This window comes from Heloderma suspectum, chromosome 2, assembly GCF_057233095.1.
Source record: "Heloderma suspectum isolate Gila_16-S chromosome 2, 16-S_ref, whole genome shotgun sequence".
Classification (NCBI taxonomy): Eukaryota; Metazoa; Chordata; class Lepidosauria; order Squamata; family Helodermatidae; genus Heloderma; species Heloderma suspectum.
The window spans coordinates 163,360,292-163,378,410 of record NC_139459.1 but is presented as its reverse complement, the minus strand read 5'-3'; the positions used below and the strand labels follow the sequence as shown (position 1 = coordinate 163,378,410).

Sequence of the window (18,119 nt, the reverse complement as noted above, 5' to 3'; positions counted from 1 at the left end):
GGTGGAAGGCTTCAATTACACATTTCCTCTAATTTTTTCCTTTTCCTTTTTTAAATAGCAAAATAGTGCCATACAAATGTAAAGAAAAAAGAAAGCAAGGATATTAGTAATTCAAGCCTCCCCCCTCCCCCCCAATGGGAAGAGAAACTGACTAGGATAATTATGAGGGGCTATTCAATAGATACTTAAGAGACTATTCATCACTAATTTGCCAGGTGCAATCAACAGGAAGAAATAACATGGACACTGCCTGCAAACAGAACACTTTTAATTAACATTGGAAAGGATTTTTGCTGAATGAGACTTACTTGTGAGTAAACATTACAGAGGAATCTTGGCAATGGGGAAGGGCATTGCTAGATAATACAGTGCTATATTAGATGCTGTATAGATTCTCCATTTTAATTCCACTTCCAGATAATTAAGGAAAATTAATGCTTCAATAGAGCTCTAATGTAGAAGCAAACAAATACAGTGTGGGGAGGAGAAGGGAGGGTTAAAACAACCCTCTTGCTGAGGTTGGGGCTCAGTGCAGTCAGCCCTAAATCCTCCCCCTAGCAACCAACAGCACTATGGTCTGTAGGAATTGTCCTAGGCAGTGTGGGGAGCAGACGGAGTAAAAGAAAAACCTTGCTGTGCTGTGCCACAGGTTAGAGGGCATCTTGTTGCACCGCTAGTTGTGAAGTCCACACACACACACACACACCCCCCATAGCACTCTGGTTTAGGGCTGGCGATACAGCATGGGGGAAGGGGTGCTATTCTGCTCTGGCTGGGGATTCCTTTTTTTTTTAGCAGGGGAAATACACATGCAAGTGCCCTTTCTAACGGAAATGTTATACGTATATTTTGCATGTGGGCATCTTTAACAAGATGTGGCATGGGAAGCCCCCACTGGAGGCCAGCTGCCGAATTCTTGGCCAGTTATTCACAGCTTTGGTTGTATTTCTCCATTCCTTTCAGTCCCGGTGCCCCCACCATTCTCCCACATATCTCATATTTGCACCCCCCAAGGTTCAAATCAAAGCATAGCATAATCTTTCAAAATTTATTTCAGTCGAGGAATTTGAATTTGGCTCTTGGTTCATTACAGATGTGGAGCTGCTGCCCCCTTGTGTTTAACTAGAGCACTGATGGCATTTTGCAGGATGATGAAGTCTCCTCTCACTGGTATCAGGGGCTGCAGGTTAGATGCAGCGGCGAACACCCTTGTCCATGAAGCACCTCACCTTGAACCCTTTCCATGTTTCTATCTCTTGGAAGAGTCTGTCTCCTGGGCATAGGGTTGGTGTCATCTGACGGTGTCCATGGATGGTGTAGTTGGTCTGCAGCCTGGAGCCCCTCACTGCACACTGCAATAAGTTGTTCTTCATAAGCTCCAGGGCAAAGGGCTCTGGGAGGATCTTCATGTAGTTCCCAATGAAACTGATGCCAAAGCCTTTGCTGTTGTAGCCTCGGGTGTGAGCTCCTACCCAGTGCCAGCCCCGTCCCTGGTAGAGGTACCCATCACTTCCGAAAACAAAGCTGTGCAGGAATAGGAGATAAATGTTATTGGGGTGTGCGTGTGTGATGGAGATGGCAAATAGGATTTCTTCCTTTACTCACTATGGAGAAGGAGTGCAATTTTTTTTTCCTTCTGGGAAAAATGCAAATTTAGCATCTTACTTTGGGAGAATGTATAAATTTGTTTGCTGGTACACTGAAAAAAATAATAGAAGCGGTTTTTCATGCATTAGTACCTATGAATTATTTCCTTTGTAGAAAGTAGTAAGATATTTTCTCCTATAACAAGATGTGGGAGTAAATTATTTTTAAAACAAATACTTTTCCTGGAAATAAAAGATAATCTAGGACAGCCTTCCCCAACCTGATGCCCTCCAGATGCATTGGATTGCAATTCCCATCATTCCCAGCCAATGGCCATGCTGGCTGGGAATGATGGGAGTTTCAGGCCAACACATCTGGAGGGCATCAGGGTGAAGAAGGCTGATCTAGAATTTCTGCTATTTTAGTGCACCTAGAAACCAGAGCTGGTAATTCCAAAGAACCCTGGGAGTAAGGGCTTCACCACACGAGGCTAAAATCCTGCATCCTTACCAGGGCTTCTGCTTCCAGATTCTTTGTGGGATTAAGATCGGCTCCTTTACACAGGCTGACATGTGCTGTTTTTATATCTCTTGGCAAGTTCTATATGTTTCATGTTACAGCCACTAGATGGCGCTGCTGTTATAGCACCATTACAGAAGTACACAGCAAGTAAAGCGCTTCATTGCACTTTCCCGTGTTTTACAAAGTTGGGGTAAAGGCCATAAACCACGAGGGGGGGGGGGCTGGAGGTAGACGATGTCATGTAAAGGACCCACAAACTTCTGTGAGTAACCAATCTTGATCGCATAATATAAGCTCTGTATGGAGAAGCCCCAAATTTTAAATAGGGCATCTGTAGATGAAGACTGGCAGTTCATTTGCAAGACAGGATACATTTCATATGTAAGTGTTTAACTTACAGAGATTTTTTAAAACTTACCAATGGTATTTCATACCTGCTAGGTTATCTAAGATTTATTGTTCAAATATATGCTGCCAATGCAATTTGACAATGAGGATTTTTCTTTACATGTTTGGTAGAGATGTAAGCATGTTAGGTGATATTGAGGGGAGAAAGTGATTAATTATTCAATGAGCTTTAGGCATAGAGTTGTATTGGAATAAGAGGCAATATTGCTGGGACTGTAAAGAATCTGTGGATAGCATATGTACTGGGCTGGAACCTCCCAAGTTTAGACAAACTATTATTTGCAAAAATAGATTCCAGGAAAAAATAATAGACTGGCTTTTGAAGGTATGGGATATTAGGTATCTGAATAAGATGATATATCACATATGTGTGTGAGGCCAGAATTCCACCCCCTCTATTTTTTTTAAATATTTTGATAATATGTTGTTTTTATTTTTAAAAAGAAAGAAAAAAAGCTAACATTCACAATGCAACAACATTCACAGTCTCCTCACTTGGAGGTTTCTAAAGGTGACTGGAAGGTTTTGCACATTTTTCTGTTGTCTTTTAGGGTGTGTTGAGTCAACTAGAGTCATTGCCAAAATCAGTTCAAGGAGTGTCAATCTACTGAAAGGATCATATTGACCCCTATGTAAAAATAGTCATGTGAATCACCAGTTTACACCCTGGGAGGGAAGCAAAGCCCACCCAGAGAGTTTCCTCAAGAGCAAAAAGCAGCATATTTGCTGATTCTGTGAACTAAACTACATGCTATGTTAAATATGTAGTGTGCAGATCATCCTAATTTCTTTTTTACCTTCAAGTAAGCATGCAGGACCCCAATCCGGATCAGGACCAGCACACTTGGGTAGGAGAGGTTTAATCCTTCCTACTTAGCCCTTTTCCACCCTAAATTCACCCCCATCTGCACAGGGGCTAAAAAGGGGGGAAAGCTCCATTGATGCCAATTGAGGTTTCTTCAATCTCTGGGGCCGTGGTGGCTTAGTGGTTAAGACGCTGAACTGTAGACCAGAAAGTCAGCAGTTCGAGACCCGAGTGCTGCGTGACGGAGTGAGCTCCCATCTTCAGTCCCAGCTCCTACCAACCTAGCAGTTCGAAAGCAAGAAATTGCAAGTAGACAAATAGGTACCGCTTTGGCAGGAAAGGTAACAGCGCTCCGTGCACCTCAGTATTCAGTCATGCTGGCCACATGACCACGGAAGCGTCTTCGGACAGCACTGGCTCTTCGGCTTAGAAATGGAGATGAGCACCACACCCTAGAGTCGGACACGACTGGCTGGGGACACCTTTACCTTTTTACAATCTCTTTAACCACCATGGGAATGGGGGTGGGTTGTGTGTGTGTGGGCGGAGGAAGTAGCTAGGTGGGAAGGCTTAAACCTCCCCTACCGTTGTGTTTGGGGCCCTGGGTGCTTACTTGAAAGTAAAAGAAATAATGTTTATATCATCTGCATCCTACATATTTAAAGTAGTATATAGTTTAACCCTGTGTCATCCACCACGTTCATGATATAATCTGGTGATTATGCGAATTCCATGCATCACGATAGGGAAGTCAGTCATTGCCTTCCAGCTCATGTCATGTTTCCCTGGTGTGCCACAATTATCTGGGTATGATGTGGAAAACAAAGTTTCTGTTGCCAAGTATTGGGAGCTGGGGGGAAGCGTATATTTCAAAAGGCTCTATAGAGACCATGAGCCAGATGGATCCTCATATCTGGTCTGTGGGGCACATGGGCAATTTTCCTATTCCCATCCTCTGCCTCCCACTTACACTGTTATATCACTTCCAGTTCTTGGGAGATTATAGCATCACTTGGGACTCCTGAGTTCAATTGTGAGTACAACAGTCCAAAAAGGATGCTGATGGAGAAGCGGAAAGTTACAAGGGGCTAGAAGGCCAATGTTTTTAATTGCAACCACTCTTTCCTGTGTCCTTCAAACAGAACAGGGAGCAATAGTTTAAAACTGGGGCTGGGAACCTGTGGTCCTCCAGATGTCATTGGACTACAACTCCTGCTATTCCTACCCATTGGCCATGCTGGCAGCGGCTGATGGGAGTTGGAGTTCCACAATATCTGGTGGGCCACAGGTTCCCTACCTCTGGTTTAAAACCATAAGGAACCACGCTTAGTGTATCCATTAAGGATAACTTCCTAACTATAAGGTCAGATTAGCACTGGAAGAAACGGCCCGAAGAGGCGGCAGAATCTCCTTCCGTGGATGTTTCTAAAGGGGACTGGGTGGTTGTCAGGGAAACTTTAAGGACTACAGGACATACTGTCTGGGGATAAATGACTAGATGGCCCTTCATGCCTTTTCAGATTTATGGTTTTACCTGTTATGTCACCACAGCCTGACTTAGGCCTAGTTCTCACTGAGGCAGTAGACCTGTGTCTGGATTTGTGTTACTAGACCACAGGTGGAGGCTCACATGATGGAATGTTCGACCTCTATGTGAAATATACCCACACAGAAAACTAGATGTTGTGAGAAGAGTTCTACCCTAGCTTTCTCCTATGGTGCTAGTTTTCTTTGTGCCTGAAGGTGTTTTTTTCAAGGAGCCCCCACTGTCAGTCTGTAACAGTACAACCCAGACACAAGTTTAGTAGCATAGCTCAGCAAGAACTAGGTCTCATTTGTTTACGTTTAGCCAGATTGCTGTGATGTGACAGGAAGAACATCCAACTGCAATTTCTTCCAACTCATTTCATCTTTCACAGTATCCTACTTTGCAAAATGTTTTCCTAGGCTACTGCACATCGTTTGTGGGAATGCTTGAGAAATTTGCTAATTCCAATAGGAAATTACCTCATCCACACCTCCCTGACTAATGGTTAGATTGGAATTATGCACCAGATTTTGTACTTCTCCAAACATTGTGATACAGTTCTCAGCAGTTTAAATGTATCAAATGTATTTTGAGAGGAAATACACATTTAAATACTATTTAAATACATATTTTCAGAGGACTCTTAAAAAAGAAAGAAAGAACACAGATAAAAATGCAGAAGCAGAACGAACTATGGGTAGAAACATATAAAAGTGACATGGACCAAAAATAGATAGGTTCATCTATCTCTAGTTGCCCAATCAATATGGAAATGGAATGAGAAGCGCTTTCTGGTTATATCTTGATTGTCATGAAATCGCTTTGGTCCATCAGGGGCACAGGAAGCAAGAAAAGTGAAGTATACACTACCTGAAAATCTGCTTTCATGGGTTACACAGTGCTTGAAACTCCCATACTTTGGGGTTGGGTGGGCAGAGTAGAACTGAACGTCATTAGCCTAGTAGATGCTGCTCAGCGAATGAGACAGGCTTGTTCCCTGCCCCTGTCCATGCTCCCCTGCTCAGGGAAGTTTACTGGAAGTGCTGAATTAAGCCCCTGTAGTTTACCCCACACCTCTCCCCTCTCATCTACCATTGGGATATTGTGAAAGATTAAAAGATACTGTGCTATTCTGAATGGGAAAAACAGGCTACGTACTGTGAATGGGGAAAGCTGCTACTGTGCTAGACTACATACTGTGAATGGGAAATCAGCACTACTGTGAAATAGTGAAAGGATGAAACACTGCAAAGTAATGTTAAGTGGGAAAGAAAGCCTGTGTCCAAAAGTGCCCTACTACAAATGGAGAAAAAGAGAAAAGGGGGAGAAGGGGCAGCCCCACACCTTGGGCACGTCATTGCCAGGTCACAGCCAGGTCATGGAAGCACACTCAGGATTTAATGTGGGGGACAGGGCACACTACAGCAGAACCACAGGGGAGTTGCATTTAAGGAAAAAAGACGCACCAAAAAGATCTTTCTGAAAATGTGCCTTTTCCAGAGGGAAGCTGTGGGGTTGCTGCAGATTGGTGACAGAGTCATCTCTCATGAACAATCCTGATGTGCTTTCGCTCCACGCATCAGCCATGTAGATTGGGCCCAGGACAATGCTCACCTGTAACCAATGTCATCCCAGCCACGGACATCCTGGTGGAATCGCTGCATGCTACGCATGTCTGCTGCGCATGCTGGGAAGGTTTGACACGGCTTTGAAGGGGTGCTAGTATGGTGGATGTATACAAAGCCCAAGGGCAGCTTAAGCTGAGTTGGTGTTCCTCTGTAGGGCCGGGCCCCCCACATGCACCGTGGGATGATTGCAGGACACTCTGTTGGAGGATGGGGGAGAAAAAATAAACACAAGAGTTGAAGCAGAACAGCAGTCAGTGTCAAATGGTCATCTGTTGCCCAGGGATATTCCTGGACACGACTGTGCCAATCTCTTTTGCCTCAGGTCTGCAATGAAATCTACATTGTTCTTCCCACCCCCACCTGCCCACCCCATTTTATGTAGGCATAAAATGAGATAACAGCGAGGGGAATAGGAATATAACAAATAAACAACATGGGTAAGGGTTTTTGAAGAACCGTAGATATGACTAGCATCCAATCTAAATAGTGGAACGAAGGATATCGTGACTGATACTTTAGGATGGAATGGGGTGGAAGATGAATGGAGGGCAGACAAGGAGAAACATTTAAAATCTTAATGGACGCTGACCCCATGCAATACATTGGAATATAAATTCAAATAAATAAATGTACATGTTTTTTCTTGGAAGTATCTTAGCCTATCCCCTGTTATGCTTATAGCCATCAGAAAGACTAGATGTAAAAGAAGCAAAATTGTAAGCAGCCCTCAGGATGTCAAATCATGTACCTGGGAAACAGGCTTATTGGGGAAAATAAAACAAAAGCAAGTTCCTAGTCCTTATGGTTTGGCAATTTCTAATGCAGGCCCAGAAACCAAAGGGATATTGAGAAAGGGATGGAGAACTATACTGCATTGCTTTCCATCCCTGTCTTCCCCTGCCCCCTTAATTGCTCATCTTGTTTACAACTCCTACACATAGATTATGCAAATGTAGGGCTACAGAACAATTAACCTGAATTTAACCTAACTAAAGAATTCAGAGTTGCGGGGTAGGTAGAATTTGGCATTTCTTTTTCCTTTTTGTCCGATACACAATACTACCATCTCTTTTTCTAGTATCAGTAGTGTATTCAAGGCAAAGATCAACTAGTGGTCGTGCAGGGTGGGCCTGCCATATGTGGGCAGGGTGGTGGTGGAATTAGGAGCATATCAGATTTCCTATGATCCACCCAACTTGAAACTGTGTTATATCCTGCACCAGATCCACCCTTAGTCTGTACTATTTTATTTTATTTATTACATTTATATCCCGCCTTTTTTCCTCCTTAAGGAACCCAAGGCGGCATACATAGTCCTCCGTCTCCTCCATTTTATCCTCACAACAACAACCCTGTGAGGTGGGTTGGGCTGAGAGTCTGTGACTGGCCCAAAGTCAACCAAAGCCACCCAAAGTCGGCCAGTGAGCTTCCATGGCCGAGTGGGGACTAGAACCTGGATCTCCCGACTCCCAGTCCAACAGGAATGGGATCCAAAGTAATGAGCAGGCTTAAGTGATCAGTGCACGGAAGGCACTTCATGGGAACAGGTGAATGCAGGATCAGGTCCACAAAGGCAAAGTGGTATATGGTCCAGGACAGAAACAAGGACTGAGGCCAAAGCAAGCAGACAGCAAGACTTGAAACAGGGTTTGGAGACAGACAAACAGACAGCCCAGAGGAAGATTCACCCGGAAAGGCAGGCCAGCGCAAGGAGACCGTGCCCTCGGGAAGGCAGTCATGCTGTGTGAGTGTACAGCTGTCCACAGCTGGCCCTGTGCAGTGAAGGGCATGTGGGGGTGTCAGACCTAACAGATGGACACAGTCTATACACAGTGATCATTTGGGTGCCCTGCCCCCCACCGGAGCATGCTAGCTCCTTCTCTGGTCTGAACCATGGTGCAGGTGAAAAGATAGGCATGAGATAGGCTTGGGAAAGGGCATAAGGCAGGGGTGGGAAAACAGACTGGTTCTGTGGATAGGAGATCTCCAGCTCCTGAGCCAAGTTCAGTCATCATACCATCTGGCCCATGGCCCCTTCCCATCCCTGAGCCCTCTCCCCCTGCCAAATGCCAGTGTGGTATAGTGGTGAGAATATTGGGCTGGGACTCAGGAGATCTGAGTTGTAGTCCTCACTGGGTGACTTTTGGCCAGTCACTGACTCTCAACCTAACCTACCTCACAGGGTTGTTATGGGGATAAAATGGAGAGGAGGGGAACCATATAAGCCACCTTGGGTTCCATTCAAAAGGAAAAAAGGAAGGACATAAATGCAATAATAAAAAATAATAAATATAGTAAAATGCCATAAGGTCAGTACCTTGCTAGAAAGAATAATGGTGCAGGGGGCTGGTTGTATCATCTCCTACTGGCCTCTTAACTGTACTTCTGCTTTTGCACGATGTCTTTCCTCTTTCACAAATTTTTCCATTTCCAATTTGACGGACAGAGAGCTTGGGGACAAATGCTCAGCTACCTATTAACAGTGCAGGTACTATAGCACCTGTCCTGGTCCCTTGGCTTCGGGTGGACTGCACTTCTAAGTAAATTAGTGAGCTCCCTTGGACTGATTAGCAGCAATGCAGCACCACAGCAATGTCAGGGCAAGCCAGACTAGCTAAGCCTTTAGAAGGCAGCATAAATCAAATGGTCCCACCAGAAAACACGTGACTTACCTACATACAGTGCCATGAACTCTTCTACAGCCTGGTTCACAAGCACTATCAGCTCCTCGCTCGTGATGCCTTCAAAGAGGAAGCTGGTTTCATTCCGCCCCCAGAGCAGGCGCAGAGAACTCTCCACCTGCTTCCTTAGCTTCTCCTTGCTCACCAGAACAGCAAAGTTCTTTCTCCGGAAGTTGCTGCGGAAATGCTCTTCCCCCTCCAGGTCCTCCCCACCATAGTAAGCGTTCAGCAGGGCACTGATGTTGGATGGTGGGTCAGCATTCCATGCCACGTACATGCCCAGAATGAGGCCATCCATTGCCCCGTTGATAAAAGCATCGGGGATATGGGAGGGAGGACCCATCAAGGTGAATGTATGGGGTGCAGAGATATTATCCCAGCAGCCATTTGGCCCCAGAGCCACCTGGCTCTGATGACTGTGGAAAAGGAGAGAGGTGATGCCGAGGTCCATGGCAATTGTTGTGGCAAAAAGGGGGTCCAGAGGAAGAAGCGGCTCTGCATCAGAGCTGTTTGAGGGGTCGATGCTCAACATCGGGGCAGACTGAGCCAGTTCACGCCTCCTCTTGAATCCAGCAGCAAGTCCAGCAAGAAGAGGACTAAGTGCAACTGTGCTCCCGTCGGCAGTTAAGAGCACCCCATGTTCTACTAAAGAGCCATTGTCAACCTTGTGATTCACCAGGGATCTGAGGAAAGCCCTCTGCACCTCACTCAAGTAAGGCAAATCCAAGGGCACTGAAGTCACTGGGCCAAGGAAGAACTGGCACATCTCGTTTGTGCAGAACTCCAGCTCCTGGAGCAGCATTGTCACAGTCAGGTCTGGGCTCCCTTTCAGACGGAATTCCAAGTCTTTCAGAATTCCCGTCACAGAGTCCATGTGGAATGTCAACTCATCTGCAAAGAGCAGGATGGAAAGGTCACTATTAGATCTGTCAAGCAGCTGCCATGTGGGATGGAGCAGGCAAAGGATGACGTTCATCCAGAGTGCACAGGTGACCAACGCTCGGACCCAGCACAAGGGAGTACGAGATTGTTTCTGCACAAAGGGCTGGCCTCCTCCCTGCCATGTAATGCAGTGGCTTAATCTGGAAGGGGTTCCGGTCTATTCTTACGCTGTCACTGGAAGCCAAGGCTGAAAAAATGGTGGGCCACTGTGCAGAAAAACATATTATGCCCTAAATATGGTTCCAGTGCTGGAACCAGATTCCCTGGCCTTTTCATAGAATAGTAGGGTTGGAAGGGGCCTACAAGGCCATCAAGTCCAACCCCCTGCTCAATGCAGGAATCCAAGTCAGAGCATCCCTGACAGATGGCTGTCCAGCCTCGTCTTGAACGCCTCCAGTGTGGGAGAGCCCACCACCTCCCTAGGTAATATGAGACCTGGGCTAGATCTACGCTAGTGCTTTTTATTGGTATTGAAGTGCACCGAGAACTGTTGGGGCACATTGCACATCCTGTATACTGCTTTTCTAGCATTATTTCCTGCTTTTTAATCTGTATTATCCCATATACCACAACAGATGTCATTGTGTGCACTATGAGGTATAAATGTGCAAGTGGGATATAGCGTCATCATGATGGGATTGTAATGATATGGCACAAGGTGTAGACTGGCCCTAAATACCTGTGATCTCAAACATAATCCTCTCCTCATCCCACATGTTGTCCCTGCTGCTGCTCTTCTTCTCACTCAAGCTCTGTTGCTTGGTGAAATTTGGCTGCAGCCCAATTTTGGTGGTCTCTATCATTGAAGATAAATGGGCTTTTTGATCAGGTCTTACCTGCACTGGCCACAGAGACACAAAAAAGCACAGGCGCAAGTCCCAGCCACATCAGGAACATCTTGTCAGCAGGGTGAAGAACAGCCTGTGATAGTGGAGCCAGCTGGCACCTGCAATGCAATGAAAGAGAGAGAGAGAGAGAGAGAGAGAGTGTTGGAGAAGAAAAAATTAACCAGTGACAGGAGGCTGGGCTGCTATATGTAGCCTGAAGGCCAGTGAGGGAGGGCAGCCTTTTCACAACATCCCCAGTGTGTGCCCCATGTCATGCTGAATGGAGAAAACTGCTTTGAGGGCTTGCTAGTAAGCAAGTGGGATGGAAATGTTTCACCTCTCCTTCACCTGGGCAACAGCTGTGAACAGGCTGTGACTTTCCAGAGACATGGAGTTAGAGCAATCATAGGTGGCGTGCACATTCCATTTTATTGTATCCTGACACAGTCTCTGATCAAGTCAGTTTTCATAGTGTTTGAAGCTGCACCTTGGGAAAGCTGAAAATTCCCCTCCCCCAGATACACAACCTGTTCTGATGCAATACATGCGTGAATACCTAGAATGGTGCCTAGGTACACACACATGCCCAGAGTGTTCTTGGCACTTTTTAAAAACCTTGTTTCACTGTATGTGTTAGTGAAAGGATGAGTGCTTATCCACAGGGGTTTACTACTGAACTTAGCCTTGCTCCCAGGTATTCAGGTGTCAGCTGTGGCCACGAGTGCCTTTCATCAGTTAAGGCTGATATATCAGCGCTGTCCTTTCCTGTATAAGAGAGACTTTGCACCCTGGTGACTTTCAGATGAGATTACTGTAACGCTGTGTGTGTGGCTGCCCTTGAAAACTTCCTTGCAACTGAAACTGCCAGGCACATATATTTTCTCAGTGACATATCTTCCCCTCAGGCTATTTTATTCACTTATCCCATGAGTCTACCCGTGAGATAAAAATTTTACTTAGTGAATTCCATTTTGGTTTTTGGTTTTCTCTTATGTTTGTCTTTTTTCTCTTCATTTATAATTATCTTGTGCTATCAAGAAGTGTTTTCCTTTTTTGTTAACCCTATATTTGACTACATATTTAAAAAAATCGTGTTAAAAATTAGGGGTGGGGGGAGTCAAATCCATCATGTAACTCCAATTCTGAAACTTCACTTGGTCCCAGTTATTTTCCACTGTCCCAATTCAAGAGTGTGTTTTTAAAAATGTTACAGCCCTAAAGGTGTGGGAGGAACCTGAAGGACTTTCTCCTGTATGAACCTGCCGATATGCATAAGTCATCCACGGATGCTCCTCTCTCTCCCCACCCCATGCCCTTCATTTGAGATGCAGAGTGGCTACATGTGATAATGCCTTCTTCTTCTCATTATCTCAATGTCTGTGTTTCCACCAGTGATTTACTCCAACCTGGCTGCGTGGTGAGGTCTCTGTGTTTCCATGACGTCATGGCCATTCAGCACCAGCCCCACATTTTAATGTGGAAAAACCGCTTCTTCTGAGACTGCTTATAGTCTGACTTTTCCAGCTTACTTCGGCTCCATTACTGACCTGTTTCCACAACCGTACTGTGTTTGGTATCATAGTCCTGCCCATGGAGCATGTAGCCCAGCCTTTGTGGATGTGTCGCTCTGACCTCAGTGACCCAACCCTTTCCCTCCCTGTTTTCCGGAAGTTTCATTACCATGTCGGAGCAGGATGCCAAGGGACCAACTTTTAAAACATTGAAAACAAGCACCAGAACACAGCCCATAACCCCAGTCAAGGGGTGTTTTCTCCCATTGTGCTGAATGAGGCTTGCCCTCTCAGTGACCACAGAAATAACAGAGAAGCCCCTCAATGGACACAGCACATATCAAAGCCCATTTCCTTAAATGCGATTAAGCGAGATCTCGAGGCTCTGGTCCACTGCCTTAGGATGGAACTCCTTCACACCTTCCTTATAGAGATCCTGTGCGTTAAAATGAGGGCTGGTTTCCATATCTTTCCCACAAGAAACCCATTAATATCTCCTCAGATGTAACTCCCATTGTGCTGAATGAGGCTTGCCTTTGAATGCCCACATCAGAACTTACAGAGATTCCCCCTCAATTGAAATGGCACACTTTTAAGCCCGATTCCTTAAGTGCGATTAAGCAACCCAGCGGAATCACGAGGCTCCGATGAGTTGCCTTAGGAAGAAAGTACTTCACAGCTTTAGTATAGATATCCTGTGGGTTACAGTGGGGGCTAGCTTCCCCCTTTGTGTTCTCCCCCCTGCTCTTTTCCCAGCATATGTGTGTCTACTCAGAAGTAACTCCCATTGAGCTCAATGAGTCTTGCTCCTGAAATGTAGGTGCATCTGGATTTCAGAGGAAAGGAGAAAGGGTGGGGAGAGGGGGAAAGCCTCTCTTCACAGCAAAGCTGATTCCCTTTTAAAAATCCCATACTCCTCCATTAGCTTCTCCTTCCGTTGTCCTGGAAACACGGCCAAAGGGGCAGGAACACTGATGAGGAAACCAGACACAGCCCAGGCTCCACCCAGCCATCAAGAAAATAATTCTATTAGAGCTCAGTGGAAAGAGCACAGAGCCCCAGGCTACAGCGATGATAAGCCGGGACTTTGGACACTGTGGAAACTGGAAAAGGAGAAGATGCGATTGGGGAAACATTGCAACAAAGTTGCAAACAAAGTGAAGCCGATAGGTGGAAACATGCCCAGGAGGGGAACTGAGAGTGTACGATTTGCTGCCTATGGAGATCAGCAATGCATCTTTGCTACACATTTTTGTGGCTGGTCAAGACCATTTTATTTCATAGGGTGCTCCAGATAAACTGAGTTATAGTGATTTGTTTGACTTATTTATATAACATCACAGTTGTTCTGTTTTGCTGTTTGGTTTTTGTCGCTTTTACCTTTCTGTTTTTGTTGTTTTTTCTTGTCTGTTTGGTTTCTGATTTAAAGTTATGTATACTCCTTTGGTGAAAACGGGACAGAGTAGTACTAAATAAGTTCTCATATAGCCCTTTAAAAGTAAAAAGTGCAAGACTACCTTCTTTTTTCTTTTGACAGCAAAGGGCAGCCTTCCCCAACCCATTGCTCTACAGATATTTTGGACTTCAACCCCCTTCATCCCCAGCCAGCATGGCCAATGGTCAGGAATTCTAGGAGTTGTAGTCCAAAACATTTGGAGGGCACCAGGTTGAAGAAGGCTGGTGTAGGTTCTTCCTGTCCAACACTAGAGGGAATATTTCCTGATATTAATTTCACGTTAAAGGAGCAAGCGGGCTTTCCCCACAGAACAAAACAAAGCCCTGCCATCTCCCCCGCTCCATTACATTGTATGGTTCCCATTGTATTGAACCAGGATCAGAGCTAGTGCCATGCCCCTCCCCCCCCGAAATAATTAACTATTGAAGTTGAAGGAACTCATTTCTTGAGAGAAGATGGTCATAAATTTAAAACTGGGTTATAGGGGTGGGCAACTTCTGGGGGCATGGAGGCTAATTCTGCCCCCCCCAACCCACTGGGAGCTGCCCCCTGCTGCCCTGCCACCAAATTCACTACCAACATTGGTATGGTGCCAAGGAAAAATTGGTGATTCACCACCCAGATTCAGTGGCATGGCAGCAGTGGTGGCAAAAAGAGGCTATTTAGCTTTGTTTTAAAGCACAATATGCCCCTTTTTGCCACCACTGCCCCATCACCGAAGTTCTGCAGCAAACTGCCAATAATGTTTTTGCCACTGAAAATTTGGCAATGTCAGGAAAGTGCACAGAAGTGTGGGAGGCTTATGGAAGGGTCAGGAGTGCATGCAGCCACTCATTGCCTGCCTCTGTTCTAGAAAAACAAACTGGTTAAGCTGAGCAGATTTGATGTGAGGTCCCATTGAAGCCTCTGTAATGACTTCAAAGCAAGGGAATCACCTATGTGCATACTCTCAGTGGGTGCTAGCACCACTTGCATAGTAACTATGATTAAAAAAAATAGCTGCATATGAGAGAGCTTAAGCTGGCATCCCTTAACCATGTAGGGATTTTTTTGACTTCCAACATGACTGCAAGCTTCCGTCTAGGGCAGTCTTATGGGAGGAGCAACTGCAATTTGATAGAATTGTACAGCACACTGAAACAAACTTGATGCAAAGACATGGAAGATATTTTGTACTATGCCCTTCCTGCTTCTAGGGGTAGACTTTTTGACACTCCTGCTTCTAAGAATTACAGCCAAACTGAAATTGGGTACATAACTAGCAAGAGTTAGAAGGTATTTGGAAAGGCATCTAGTCCAAAGTTGAGATTTTGTGTCGACATAAACCACTTGATGTGCCCTGCCAGAGAAAGAGATTCCTTACCTGCCTTGAGCAATCTGTTCTTCTCATCAGAAAGCACCCCTAGCCAAAATATGAATTAGCAGCTAATTTAAACCTATGTTCCCTCTTCCCTTGGTGGCTGTACAGCTGGTCTCTCACTCACATTTCACCAGACTCTGCCCATACATTCCCAAAAATATCTCATAAGGACTAGAAACCTTGCCTTTTGAAAAATTGCAAGCTGGACCCTGCTGTTCTGTAGTGTGACCACAAATGCACACAGTCCAGTTGAATGGGTAATTTTGTAACTTTGTTATCAGCCTTTGTGGACTTTTCCCCTCCTAAACGTAGGGCTGTTCATTTGTTTGCCTGCTTGCATTTCCTGTGGTGAATAGAAGCCAGTATGATTTGCACTGAGGGTAGATTGAAACCATCATTGGGCATGTGGTAGCCACTTGAAAATCCTGCACACACCAGTTCCCTTTGTGCAGCAAAAGCATCATCATCATCATGGGCAACATGCTTTCTTCACACTGCTTTTTATGCATTTGTTGTGGCATAGAGAACTCTTAATCCAGAGCAATTAGCGGCAGCTGTATGTAATGCTGGTTGCAAGTACAGAGCTAACACATCCCCACAGTCCATTTGAAAGCAGTTTTCCAGTGGCTATCATGTGCCCAGTGGCCTAAGAAGGTCCAGTTCCAGGCACACTGTCTTTCTGCCTTGAAAAAAGAGACACTTGATGCTGGACTATATTCTCTGAAATACACATCTCAGTTTGGATCTGGACATCACAACCCCCTTAGCCCTCTTTAACATCCTTCTCCCTCAGCAGGAGGGACCAGCCATTAACTGAGACCAGACAGAGCTGCTCTTAATGAGTGGCTTGTCTGTCCAGTTGACAAGCAGGCAGAGGGTTGCATTCCCCGAAAGGGATCAGTCTCACAATTTTGGGGTGTTCTTTCATCCAGCATTGTCACTGGAGGCATATGTAGCCTCTGTAGCTAAGGATTTTGTAACTGCACTCATTTTCTAAATGGGAAACATCAGGCAACAGAGAAAAGCTATGCCATGCTTCTAGGAGATGCTCCTGCTATGCTTCTCTCCATTATATTACTCATGGCGATAACGTCCCTGCTACTCCAGTGGCCTTTCCCCTAGTTCTGTGGCAAGATGTAATGGGGGACTGGAATAAAAAATGGAACTAGAAGGTTACAGTTATGTGTCTTGTGGAGGTGAATTGCATAGTTTAGCTACACTCCGGGTGAAGAAGTAGGAGGTGGTGGGCTCTCCCACACTGGAGGCATTCAAGACGAGGCTGGACAGCCATCTCTCGGGGATGCTCTGACTTGGATTCCTGCATTGAGCAGGGGGTTGGACTTGATGGCCTTGTAGGCCCCTTCCAACCCTACTGTTCTATGATTCTATAGTCAGAATCCTTTTGTACTGAAAGATGAGTGCATTGGCCAGCTGGCACCCAGCTGGGTCATAGGACCAATAGTTCTTTGAGAGGGAGAGAGAGTTTGAGGGAGCACTTCTATTGGTTTACTCTCTATACGTGCCCATCATCCAAGCCCATAAGAGCCACCCCAAATAAATAAATAAAATGAAAACTTACCTCCCTCCTGCAGGAAACAGATGTGCTAGTAGGACTGCCAGCTGCTTGGCTTTCCAGGGACCTTTTATAATTCCTTGCAATTGCCCAGCATTACATAAGCTATTTCCTCATTCTCATGACAGATGCGGTTCTCATTGTTTCTGCACTGCAACGGAACCTGTCGGGCTCCCTGACAATGTAGGTGAGCCGCCCAGCCAGCCCCACTGCCACTGAGGAATTCCCAGCACTCCTCTTTGACCTCATCACCCTTTTCAGAGAGATCCCCCAGGTGCTCGAGGGTTTGTCACTGTTCTCCTGTGAGACACATGACTGACACCAGGAACTAAACAGGTAAAAGACCAACACGCAAAGGTGTGCTCTCCTCTGGTACCTTGGGATGGACAAGTCAGGCCTGCAAGGTGCGTGCATATGCGTGGGGGGGATTCATCCTTTATCCATCTCCAATGCAGCATAATTGATGCCAGGTGGTTTAAGCCAGTGGAGAGTTCAGCTGCATTCTTGCCAGGGGGATTGCATTTCCTCATGCATTTCCTCTTGCATTCCGAGCTGCCAGCTATATGTTCTTCACTAGCACAGAAATGTTGGGGTTTTGGCACACCATACTGATGTTCCCATTACTGTATTGACTCCTGGAAACCCAAGCTTGGTAAGGAACCTTATTTTATTTCTAGGTTACAGGAAATAAATATTCTGCTACTGAGCAGATATTCAGGCTAGTTCACTGCCATCAGCCTCTGTGACTTACTCCAGCCCAAAGGCTCTCTAGGTCATATTCTAGTGAGGTCAAATGGATGTCCCTATGGGCTCAATCCTGCCTCTAGAGGCTGCTTAGCTTCCAAGGATCCCAAAGGTATCTCCCCATTAGGCATCTCCAAAGCAGAAGTGATGGCTTTATCCTCTCCTTGCTCACCCAGTGTGAATGGCAACAGACAGTTTTCCCGCCAGAATTCTCCCCTTATACACCTCAGTTGCTCACCCTTGTATGCAAGACATAGACCACAGGGCAGGAGATGCATAATAACAGGGAAACTGAGAGTATTTCTACACCAGACTAAAATCCCACAACTTTACCGGGGCTTTTTGCTTCTGTTTTAAATCCAGGATCATGACGGGCTCCCATTACACGCACTTCCCTTCCCCCCTTCCCTCCCTTATCTGCGTGTTTTATATGTTTCATTATACAGCCACTAGATGGCGCTGTGGTCTAGCTCCTCTTATTGCAGGATTTCCTCTTTTCACAGGGAACTCAATGCATTGTAGTTTGATAGCTCATTATCTCATATCT

General features: G+C 45.6%; 1 protein-coding gene across 1 annotated transcript; it reads right to left on the bottom strand.

Moving 5' to 3' along the window:
• Positions 1 to 1,035: 1,035 nt before the first annotated feature.
• Positions 1,036 to 16,896, bottom strand: PGLYRP2 (peptidoglycan recognition protein 2). Its single transcript, XM_084832199.1, has 5 exons — positions 16,835 to 16,896; positions 10,938 to 11,047; positions 9,151 to 10,050; positions 6,465 to 6,675; positions 1,036 to 1,524 (listed from the first exon to the last, which is right to left on the bottom strand). Exons 2-5 carry the CDS (start codon positions 10,996 to 10,998, stop codon positions 1,188 to 1,190), a joined length of 1,509 nt encoding a protein of 502 aa, XP_084688325.1. The 5' UTR covers positions 10,999 to 11,047; positions 16,835 to 16,896; the 3' UTR covers positions 1,036 to 1,187.
• Positions 16,897 to 18,119: the final 1,223 nt, after the last annotated feature.